The sequence below is a fragment of the Sinocyclocheilus anshuiensis genome, unplaced genomic scaffold (assembly GCF_001515605.1).
Source record: "Sinocyclocheilus anshuiensis isolate Anshui unplaced genomic scaffold, SAMN03320099.WGS_v1.1 scaffold1538, whole genome shotgun sequence".
Taxonomy (NCBI): Eukaryota; Metazoa; Chordata; class Actinopteri; order Cypriniformes; family Cyprinidae; genus Sinocyclocheilus; species Sinocyclocheilus anshuiensis.
The window spans coordinates 352,152-364,587 of record NW_015547762.1 but is presented as its reverse complement, the minus strand read 5'-3'; the positions used below and the strand labels follow the sequence as shown (position 1 = coordinate 364,587).

The following is a 12,436-nucleotide window of genomic DNA, read 5'->3' as shown; positions in this document are numbered from 1 at the left end:
TTTTTATTTATTTTTTTAATTTGTTTTTGATTTGAGCACCAAATCAGCATAGTGTAATGATTTCTGAAGAATCAATGTCACATTTAAGACTGGAGTAATGCTATCATGGGAATAAAATTACTTTTTAAAATGTATTAAAATAGAAAGTTCCTTTAAATTGTAATAATATTTCACAACTTTTCTTTTTGACTGACTATTACGTCATTCACAGTGTTTCATGGGAGTGGGCACTAAAGTGTTGTTTTGCCATGATTTTCTCACCACAATTCTTTTATTGGTGTAGATTTTTCTTTTGTAATCACGGGTAATGTAATTTTTAACCTGGAATTCTGCTGTTAAACACAATTATTTATAAAATAAGTTGAAATCATGTGAACTAATGACTTTAACAAAAGCATATGCCATCCATTAGCAACCTCTGAGCTCACAGTAAGTTATCATTAAAAATCAATTCTCCTATGGAGACAATCACTGGGACTATACTTCCAGAACCCGACTGTTGCACTCTATAATGAAAATAAATGAGGACCGTTGCTGTCAAGATGTCAAAAAACAAAACAAGAAAAAGTGTAATAAAAGTGATAAATGTCAAACGGTTATTTTGAGGCTGATCTTTGCAATGACTTGATCCAACTGATCCAGTTCACAATGTCCATGACTTGTTTACGAATCTGACTCATTCACTTTTCAAGCTAAACTGACTCAATGATCCAGTCATATATATTTAAAATATTTTCTTATATGTTCCATAGAACAAAGAAAGTCCTACACATTTGGAACGACATGAGGGTGAGTAAAAGCAAACCAGTCCTTCAAGGTTATCCACATGTCTCACATAAATCGAACCCTGTGCTTTTGAGACATGATAAGAAGACAAAGATGGCAGTACTGATGAAACGGAGTGAGAGAAACGGATGAGGGAGTGAAATGACGCATTCATGAATAAATCTGTCATTAGTGTCACAGTGGCTCCCATGCATGGCCTGTCAAAAATGACAATGTTAACATTGTTTTTCCTCAAGAAAGAGAAGGGAGAGAGAGGAAGATGAGAAAAGGAAGAGGGACGCTGCTGCCCACACACCACTGACAGCAGTCCCACAGAAAGAGAGATGGAGGGATGGACGAAGAAACGAAAACGTCCATAAAAAGGTTAATGGGTCAAATTCACAGCAAAGAGAGTCATGATAAATGCCCACAGCTTGCACGTATATGGGCCAAGCATTAACCATGAAGTTTAGCACCTACCTCCCAGCCTGTGCTCTGTATAACAGAGAGAATACAGCACAAATCAACATACACAGGTCACAATCACCCCTTCACTGACTGCAAAGCATTATGGGAAACACTTGTTTCTGAAAATCCATACACTGCTGTTCAAAAGTTTGGGGGCAGTAAGATTTTTTTAAATAAATGAATGATTTTATTTATTTCAAATAAATGCAGCCTTGGTGAACATAAGAGACTTTCAAAAACATAAAAAATAAAAAAAATGAAAAAAATCTTACTGACTCCAAACTTATGAACTCTAGTGTATTTGTTAGACTGTCACTGTACTCTCCATGCAAGACTCCTCATCCCTGTATATACTGCATGCAATAATATATCTATATATGACAATTTTGAAAAGAAAAAAAAAATTACACGTGTTTGCTTGTTGCATGATGCTAAGGTGATCTGGGTTGTTGCCAGGAATTTTCTATACAGTTGCTAAGGTGTTTGTTGCATTGTGGTTGTGGTTGCTTTCTAGCCCAGGTCAAAAGGGTCATCCTATTCTGGTCACCTCTTTCAACATATGTAAATGTCAACTCTGGCTGCTCTCAAAAGTTATAACACACTTCTCCTCAACCAGTCACTCAATTTCAGGAATCAATAATATCAATAACATTAATGCTGCAAAACTAGTTGCTCAATGCTATGCATGAGCAAGATATAAGGCCCGTTCACACCAAGGACTATAAGTATAAAGTTTTAATAATCAATCTAATCCAAACAGAATAGTGGAGTCCACACAACTAAAATGATAACGTGACCGAGGATCAACATTGTTGGAATCACTTTCATAACAATTTTTGGCAGGTTTTCTAGCTGATGAATGATAAAACATTGATAAAATGTTAATAAAACGATACTTGCATTTCTATACTAAAAAAACAACTTGAGCATTTAAGCACACAATTATTATAAACAGACTGTGTGTTGGTGTAGACGCTAATATAGTTATCGTTATAGTTATAATTCTCAGTGTGAATACTATTCACAACGCCCAGGATATCTCACTAAATAAAGCCCACATCCACAGCACCTCACTCTGATATAAGAGAGATAGACATAGTCATGCAGTCTTGATAATGCAAAGACTCTTTCACGTGTCACACATAAATCACGTTGATGTGTATACACAAGCAAAATGTTGCCAAGTTAGACTTCTGGCAGGTTGTTGCTTTGTCCTACTAGGGCAATAATACAAAGTCCTGGTGTCTTATACAGCACGAAAAGGCTAAACAGAGCATTTATTTTAGGATCCAAAAGATTAATAACTACACCTTTAATATAAGCATTTACCTGGAGTACAATTTTGCCAAAGGCTTCCTGAAGTTTACCATGAATAGTGGCTAATTTCTTGGCATCCCTGTTGGCCTCGTGAATAGGGATGAGCACCTTGTAGACTTCGTTCACTGCTTCGTACATACCAGCCTGGAGACAAATAACGATAAGAATGGCTCATGATGGGTATAAAACAATATGATGTAATACAGTTAAATGACTACATGTGAGTTTACTGAAATTCATATTTTTTATTTTGCACAATACTGTATATACTCAAGGAGTATTTAAATGAATAAATAAATAATTAAATATTGAGTGAAAATCAAAAAGAAATTTTTTTTTAAATTATATTATATAGTACCAAAAGGCAAATAAGCTACTAAATGTTGCTATAACAAGCTAAAAATGATTATACATAGCAATCAAATAAATTGAATGAATAGTTCACCCAAAAATGAAAATTTGCTAAAAATGTACTCACCCTCCAAGATGTAGAGGAGTTTGTTTCTTAATTGGATCAAATTTGGAGAAATTTAGAATCACTTGCTCACCAATGGGTCCTCTAGAGTGAATGGGTGCCATCAGAATGAGAATCCAAACAGCTGCTAAAAACATCACAATAATCCACAAGTGATCGACGCGACTCCAGTCCATTAATTAATGTCTTGAAAAGTAAAAAAAAAAAAAAAAAGCATGTCTGTAAGAAACAAATCCATCATTAAGGCATCTTAACTTTAAACTGTTGCTTCTGGCCAAAATATGAGTCCACAATCCATAATAACACTTCCTCCAGTGAAAAAGTCGATCCCCCATGGTCCTTTCACATCAAAATCCACCAACATATTTGTTTGTTTAGAACTGTTCTGGACTGTTTTTACTTGTAAATGCAGTTTGATCTGTGCACATTTCTCTCGACAACTTTTTTTTCAGTGGAGAAAGCAATATTATGGATAGAGGACTTGTATTTTTGAAGCAACGGTTTAAAGTGTAAAAGGTCTTAACAATGAATTTGTTTAATACAAACTGATTTTCACTTCACAAGATGAATTGATGGACTGACGATTAGTCGTGTCGATTGCTCATGGATTATTGTGACGTTTTTTATCAGCTGTTTGAACTCTCATTCTGACGGCACCCATTCACTGCCGAGGATCTATTGGTGAGGAAGTGATGCTAAATTTCTTCAAATCTGTTGTGACGAAGAAACAAACTCATCCACATCTTAGACAGCCTGAAGTTGAGTATTTTTGGGCGAACTATGCTTTAAAACAAACAGAATGCAGCCAAGTCATAGTAATAAAGTAGAGGTCTTTTAAACCACATAGTAAATAACGCACCATAGAAAAGGAGGCTGCAGCCTGTTCCAGCAACCCAACTAAGCCTGCCTCAGTGAAGTACTTCCCAGAGCAGATGCCCTCCTCGTCTGGTGACACCACGTCATCCGACACAGCAGATTCTTCCAGCACATTAGAGGAAATGTTCTGTAGTAAGAAAGATCTCATGAATATATTATAATTAAAAAGTAAATGACCGACACATTATCTGTGTCACAGGGTGCGGCAGGAACCTGAAAGGTGACACAGCCCACAGGCAGGTACTTGCGGTCCTCCAGCATGCTGAGGTACTCAGCCACCAGGGCGGCGCTGTGTACCAAGCATTGAGCTGCCTCTGCATGATTAGTCCTCTCTGAGTGTTTCCCGGCCATATTTTGCAGCCAGGTCAGTCGTAGATCCGGGGATGTCTGGTAGCCCTTAGCAATCCTATATAACAGAAAGCACACATTTGTCTTGATAAATACAGTAAATATGACCAAAAAAAATAAATCCAGTAAAAATAGTAATGTGGAATATTTTCACAATTTGAAATAACAGTTTTCTATTTAATATGTTCAAATAAAATGTGTTCATGTGAAGCTGAATTTTCTCCATTAATCCAGCTTTCACATGATCATTCTAATATGCAAATTTGGTGCACAAGAAACATGTCTCATTATTATCAATGTTGGAAATAGGTTGTGCTGCTTAATATTTTTGTGGAAACCACAATACATTTCCTTGATAAAAAGAAAGTTCCGAAGAAAAGCATTTATTTGAAATAGAAATATTTTGTAACATTATAAATATCTTTAATGTTACTTGTGAACAATTCATTTTATTTGTGTCCTTCAATAAAGTATTAATTTCTTAAAAAAAAAAAAAATACTGATGCTAAACTTTGGAATTGTAGTGTATATATATATATATATATATAAAAAACAAAAAAAACAGTCACTACAAAAACAGTTGGCAGTTATTAATAAATAATATATTTTAGCATAAATAGAGTATATGTAAAATTTATGACATTTTTAATGGTCATTAATTTTACATGCTAGGTTAATTTCATGTGAGTTAATAGTGTATTGAATAATATAACAATGTGATGTGATCCATTCTGCAATGTAAAAACAGTACCTGTACATCAGATCAATTAGCATCTCTGGATCTTCTTGATGTTCCTTCATTTTTACTGTGTCCGAAAGAATCATGTGCAGGTTAAACACCAGATCTTGAACCTGAAACCAGAGTCAAAATCAGTGTTTTGTGTCAGGAGTTAGCAAATAGAGGGTGGAAAAGATTTATGAGCCTCACCTGATCAGAAAAGGTGGTTTCTCTGAGCTCTAGGTCCTCTTCTGCATACGTGAGGATGGTCTTGAGTGAACGCCGCAGAAACTCCTCATTGAAGTTCTGGGATGTACCCACCAGAGACGAAAGAGACATGGTCACCTGCATTTTCACTCGTGCAAAGTTCTGCAGGAAAGAAAACAAACAAACCTTTAATAAAGCTCTTCACATATAAACAGAGACTAAATACTGTTTAAAAACTTAAAGTAATAAACAATACAATATAGTTTATACATATCTAATAATTAATTTAATATACATAACTACATATAATCTATTTATAAATAATAAATATATATGTACTCATACATAATATTTTATAAATATGCACTACGGTTCAAAAATGTGGGTTCAGAAGTTTGTGTTTGGAAGGGAATTATTACTTTTTCCCAGCAGGGATGCATTAAATCTATTAAAAGTGACAGTATAAACGTTTATTATACTACAAAATAGTAATATTTCAAGTAAATGCTGCTCTTTTGAACTTTGTTACTGCTTTTTTTTAATGAAAGAATCTTGTATAAATTGTTTTCAAAAAATATCAAGCAACACGCTGTAAATTATTCATTAAATTGATTAATTATTAATGAAACCGATCACCATTCTTGATCATCTGAAGGATCATGTCTTTAGGACACTAAAGACTGGAGTAATGGCTGCTGAAATTTCTGCTTTCCCATCACAAGAATAAATTATATTTTAAAATATATTATAATACAAATCAGTTAAATTCTATTCATTCTATTAATATCACAACATTAATGCATGTTTTTTAGTGTACACCTTTGAATGGTGTTGTATTAAGTAATATAATAATACAAAATGAAATGAAAAATGCCATATTTGCTTATACGTACATGTGGTACAGAACTGAGGGGCACAAACAATCTACTGTTATTTATGCTGATTATGAGAGTGTGTTTAAATGTTTCTCACATTTCCGATCTCAAAGTTCTGTCTCATGAGGAGGTAGAGGGAGGCGCTGGCATGGGCTCTGATGGTGCTGATGCTACTGCTACAATTCCTCAGGAGCCGCAGGCACAGGTCAGCACACTGCTCTGTCTCCTCCTCAAACAGCAGCTCTGGAAACTAAATGCACATTCAGACTTAGACACGGTCACAAGAGATCATACACTATTTCATGTAAAGAGAGCAATCACCAAGCAAAATTGCATTGATCTGCTGGAGCTAAATTGGTCAATACAAACTCAACAGAAAATTCTGCTCTTTGACCTGATCAGCGTTCACTCACCTTTGACACGAGAGCTCTCTGTGTAGCGAAGCAGTGTTGCAAATACAGGGCACTTTGATTACATGCCATGCTGTGTAGCAGGACTTTCAGAACCCCTCCCAGAATGCTTTCTTTGGACTCCGTCACTGATACGGTCTACATGGCACATAGAGGAACCATCATAGTTATAATAAATGTCTTCTGTGTTAAAATATTAAGAGTTATTGATAGCAGTTGAGATCATTACCTGAACTATTATTTCTAGTGTATCCAATATGATGAGATTAGCTTCAGTTGCCAGGTTGCCATCAATAATTGCTTCATGCTCCAGCTCAGCCCTGGTCCTGACAAACAATGAGGTAATGAATGTTTAGAGTGGTGCAATATGGCAGGTACAACAGCAAGCGGATCCTTGAATGCCACTGCAATCTCCACACAAGCATTCAAGTGAGTGTATACAGAAGAAGGGTGTCCTCTGCATACAGACCAAATATTTTGATCCATTTCTGCATAGTTTAGTAAGTTGTTGTCCTAGCCTTTGTTGTAAAATATGTATAATGTTAACCCAAACTTTGACTTACATAGACCTAATATTAATGCTTTGAAAATAAATAAATAAACAATAAATTAGCTCTAATCTATATAATTACAGACTTTGATTTTACTTATATGGACTTAATGTTTACACTGTTATTATTATTATTATTAATAATAATAAATGCACTAAACATTTACAAATAAACAAACAAGTACTAATCTGTAAAGTACAGACCAGATTTTTTTTACCTATGGACTTAAACTTAATATTTTATTGTAATAATAATAATAATACATGTTTAAATATTAAAACCAAATATTTAAATAAAAAATATATAAATAAATATTATAAAAACATGTTTTTTTTTATCTATAAATACATTTGAGTTTTAATCTGTAAAATAAATACTTGAACTTTCACTTACATAGACTTAATCTTTAAAAACATTAAATAAAATAATAATAAAATATTTAATGCACTGAATATTAAAAAAAAAAAAAGTTCTATAACCTAATCTTGATAGGTCTGAGTTAGGCTCAATCATTTTAAAGATGTTTAACGATTCACATCAACTGTAGATGTGCAAGCATATCCTAGTGAGCTTACAAACCTAACTAAGAAGGGCTCCTGGCTTCTTTCATTGTGCAGTGGAATTCCCTTAAACCTGTATGGTACATGATTCATTCAAAAAAGGCCACACACAAACAACTGTATCATAACCCTTTATAGGGCAGGAGAGAGCCATGGCCCTGTCACAGACTTGACTGATCGTTGTTAGAAGCAGAGAGGGTGGTCTGTTGTTAAAAGGTTTTTGAAAATGTAGCATAATACTGTATTGTTAAACTGCAACTCTGCACCTGGAGGTTCACTGTGTACATACATTGTGCAATCCGTGATTAGGCTTTACTCATCAAGATGCTATATTTTTTACAAGCTAAATTAAACTTAAGCATTTAGTATTTACTTTAAATGCAATTTAATACTGAAAATTATTTAGCACACAGGGGCTCCAGGAGCTAGAGTAGCATTTTAAAAGGGCCCATGTTAATATGAATTCCCTATGGGTGGGCCACTGAATAGGATTTGCTCGAAAAAGAGTTGAATGTACGGAAGCACCCCCACTGCCAGACACTTGTCCTTTTGAAAAAGGGAGCCAAGTGATTACAGAAGGTTATGCAATGGCATCAAACAATAAACATTGGCAAAATGTAAAACATTTATTTATTAGATGATTTTATATTTTTATTAGATTATTTTTGTTGTATTAGGATTAGGATCATGGAGGAATAAAGGTGAGAACCACTGAACTCATGAAGGACAACTGCCACCACGTTAATTCTCCAAATTAAATCATTATTAGATACAGAATGTTCTTGGAAAAGAAGTTAAAGAGAGCAATATGACAACTATACAATATACCTCTCGTAGCTCATTAACTTGACAGTGAATATTAGGGTAACTACATTACATTTTGAAATCATTCACTGCTAAATCTTGGACCCGAGAGGCTGGTTAAAGAGCCATGTTGCACTCTTGTTATAAACAAACTGGTTATTACAGAATCACATCATCCAAGCTGCATCCTACTCCATCTCCCCAAATAAACACACACATTGGTCTGAATCAGATTCTGGTCAGTGGTCAGTATAACTGCATCCAGACCAATCCAAGCACCAGTAGAGGAGAGCAGAACCAAAGCACGAGGGAGAGGGGCTTTAAATTCAGGTCTGAAGCAAAGCAGGGGTCATTGAAAGCAAAACACACTTCAGATGTACAATACCTGACTGATCTCTGGCCCCTAAACACACAGTACATGAAAGAACAAGGTCAAATAAAGGGGTTATTTGAGGTCAAATGGTTAATGGTTGTGTTTTTAAAGAAGACACATAGCAGATTAATGCTGAAGTGAAAGCATTTCAAAAAATGAAAGTATAAAAAAAGTTATAGAAGTTTAAGTTTGCAGTAAAGATAATGCAGTATACCAATTTTTTGTTAATTGTATATAAAATAAATACTTTATAAGTCAGATCTTTCCAAAGATATGTGTTTTGTCAAGATTACAAAAAGATTAGATTTTCTAAAACACAAGCCACAAAATCACAGTATATATATATATATATATACACCCCTAAAAGGGTGACGTATAACTTTCCCTGCCTCTCCCCACAGCCTCTCAAATGTTTGTATCCCACAGGATACGTTGTCAGTTTTAGGGTTAATTGAACCATTCAGAATACATAGATAATACATAAAAAAATAAAAAATATTTAAGGCAGACTAATTACTAAATTAAAAGAAAACAATTAAAACAAAAAAAAAATTATAATAAGAATACAAAATATTTATTTAAATTAATACCAGTTTTGCATTTTATTATTTAAAATTAATAAATAATTATTATTACTTTTTTCCTTTTCTTTTTTTCCCACTGGACTAACTATTGACGACCACATTACAAACTTTGTACTTGTATCAGGCAAGTTAAATAATTGAAATGGAAGTCAAAGTTCACCTACTTTAAATTTGGCTCAGGAACACGCTAAACAAAAATAAATAAAAAGAATAAAAAATAAATAAATTAATTAATTAAATAAAATCATACTTGTCCATCTTTTCGCTGGTCTGACGCCAATGGGTCATGTCTTTTCTCCAGCGAAGGTTTTCTTGGCTGCCAAAAGCACTGCCTGATGGACTTCTCTCTGTGGAGGACAAAGACTGTTCATACGTTCAAATGCCTTTTTGCCCTGCATGAACAAAAAATGGGCCTTTTTGTATGAGATGGATGGATAGAAACACACAAACATGAATTAATTTCACTTGGTTTGTGAAAGAACATAGCTGAGCACACTGGCTGCATTTCTTTAGAGATGAACGGAAACGTAAACAGACGTGAAAGAGATACAGATATATTTCTACTGAGAGATCCATAAGTGCGGTGGAGACATCTGATTAATACCTTTGGCATTAGCTCCCTCAATTATGAAGCTTATTCAAACCTTGTATTCAAAGCAGGAGGCACAGAGGTAGAGCAGGTCCAACAGGCGATTGAGCTGCGAGACAGACAGGTCAGTGAACCATTTCTGAAGCACCATCTCATCGGCATTCTTCAGCACCCACAGCAGACAGATGAGCAGACTACGACTGGACTCAGCGGAGAACGAGCCATGCTGACGGGTGGCCTGGAGAACAAGGTGTATAGATTTTAGTGAACGATTGATATTCTCCTTTTTCAGACACTGCATGATGTAGCTTTCTTGTTGTATAACATTGCTTTGGTCTAATTGTCTCTAACATCAAGTAATCTATTTTCATTCAAAAGAATTACATTCATTATGGCAGCTTACGTTTTTTGAAAATAAAAAGGATGTGCACAAAAAATGGCTTTACTTTAAATGCGAAGGGTGTCATTTCTGTCATTCACACTAGAGCCCTGCACGGGCCTCAAATTTAGGCCCTAGCCCGGACCTGGCCCGAGACGCTCAGGCCCTAGCCCGGCCCGTGTCCAACAGCCCATCAGAATTCTTGGCCCGAGTCCGACCCAGTCTTTTTTTCCCCCTTCTCCCAAAACAGCTTATACTACTGTTTCAGCTATTAGTTCAGTTTTGTATGTAATGTCAAAGTGATTATATTTCATAGTTTTTTTATTAAGTTCATTTAGAAAAACGTTGAGCATTTTTTTTGTTCATTAAATTAAAGTTTTTGTTTTTTAAAGTAACGACCAATCGGCCAGCGGCAGAGAGTGAGCTGCTAGCCTATGTTTGATCAATTTAGCCTTCTCAAATCATCACGACATGCCTAAAATAAAATCTATAGATATAAAACAGTTCAAGCATATCACAATGTTAGTTTAAATGTTTAACCTATATAAATGTGCGCTATTAGACGCATATCATATTAGCGCGCTTTACAGGACATGGAGGCGCCGGCGCGATCACTTGCATTGGAAACAACTTAAAATATGCCGTCATTTTTGCTCATAAAGGTAAGAGTAATACATCACTCAGAACTGTAAAGGGTCTACTTTTATTTGTGTGCACTCACAATATCAACAAAATGTTGTGCTTTTATAAAATAAAGGATACATACATGATGCGCTTTCTGCAATTTCGGCCAGGAGTGCTTCACAATGATGAACTGAAACTCAATGAGCCCGAGTCCGACCCGAGCCCGATCTGTAAAAAAAAAAAAAATGGCCCGAACCCGGCCCGAATGGACTCAGCATGTCGGGCCTCGTCGGGCTTGCAGACCTCTAATTCACACACACACTGCAACCAATCAGTGAGGTCACAATACCTGTGGATTGAGCAGAAAACTACTAGGCCGTGACATCTGTGGCACAGAGGTCCCTGCAATTGCCATTGCAACAGTCTGGCTAATCATACTGTTGCCCTCAGCTTCCTGCTCCTCGGTACCTGGACCACCAGGACGCCCCCACTGATTATGGGATTCTGTGATGGTAAAAGAAAGGTTAAAAAGACTAAAGAAAAACAGCAACATGTGTGGATGTTGTTATTACATGGCATATTTACAATACAACATGAGCGAAAACAAAAACTCTTTCATTATAAAATCCGTAAAGATGCACTACTCAAAGGCACGTCTAATGAGGAGATGGCGAGTCAGGATCGCCATCTTCATCTTCATCGTTGCGACACGGGCTCAGAAAACACTAATTTATTAATAAATCATTCAAATATCTCCTTACTATTTCCCCCGCTTTGCGGCATGCTTTAGCCTATTGCGTGCGCTTTTTGCTGTTATGTACAAGGATATGTTTGCAGATTCTGCACTGCACATGACCAATTGACTCACTGTTTGCCGTGGTAATCAAATCAAAACTCTTCCAAAATGCAGCTTTTCCCGAAGCATTGGGAACTTTTAGTAACTCCCCACGCTCCAACTTACTTCTCCCTGATGCTCTGCATGGTCAACTGTCACCTGTATGCTAATGCGTTGCGTATTTCTGCAATGTATAATATTTATAATATAATCATTATATCAATATTTCATAGAGTAGCCTATAGCCGGGTTTCCATCCAAAGTTGCGAATTTAACAAGCATCGCTTCCATCCAACAAGTCAAAGAGAACTAAATCGTCACTTCCTGATAAACTGGCACTATAAATCACTAAGAAAAGTAGGAGAATATAATCATTTTCATATATAATAAATTACTTGCGCCTCAGAGCGAGCAGACGAAATACAATGAATGCAGTCATTGCTTTCGGAGGTGGCTGCTGCTGTTTGGGAACGCAGTCGTCTAAGACATTTCTGGGAGGCAATTATACAGAAATACTTTGATGACAGACTTTGCTCGTGCATTTCCGAATGACCATAACAACATTTCAGATGCTGTGGAATGAGATCGGTCCACTGGTTAGTCAGGTTTTGCCGTCCCATATCACAGCCACATGACTTTTTTGATGCGCTTGGAGGAATTTATTCGCAAAATGCATTT

General features: G+C 35.7%; 1 protein-coding gene across 1 annotated transcript in view; it reads right to left on the bottom strand.

The window, feature by feature from the left end:
• LOC107704504 (dedicator of cytokinesis protein 7-like) overlaps nt 1-12,436 on the bottom strand; it is a 54,796-nt gene that overhangs the window by 9,390 nt on the left and 32,970 nt on the right. Inside the window, 13 exon segments of the mRNA XM_016507438.1 lie at nt 1,246-1,260; nt 2,563-2,694; nt 3,885-4,028; nt 4,115-4,307; nt 5,001-5,101; nt 5,178-5,336; nt 6,147-6,299; nt 6,463-6,597; nt 6,689-6,785; nt 9,582-9,685; nt 9,688-9,723; nt 9,976-10,158; nt 11,273-11,456. Of these exon segments, the coding sequence (XP_016362924.1) occupies nt 1,246-1,260; nt 2,563-2,694; nt 3,885-4,028; nt 4,115-4,307; nt 5,001-5,101; nt 5,178-5,336; nt 6,147-6,299; nt 6,463-6,597; nt 6,689-6,785; nt 9,582-9,685; nt 9,688-9,723; nt 9,976-10,158; nt 11,273-11,456 (1,636 nt within the window).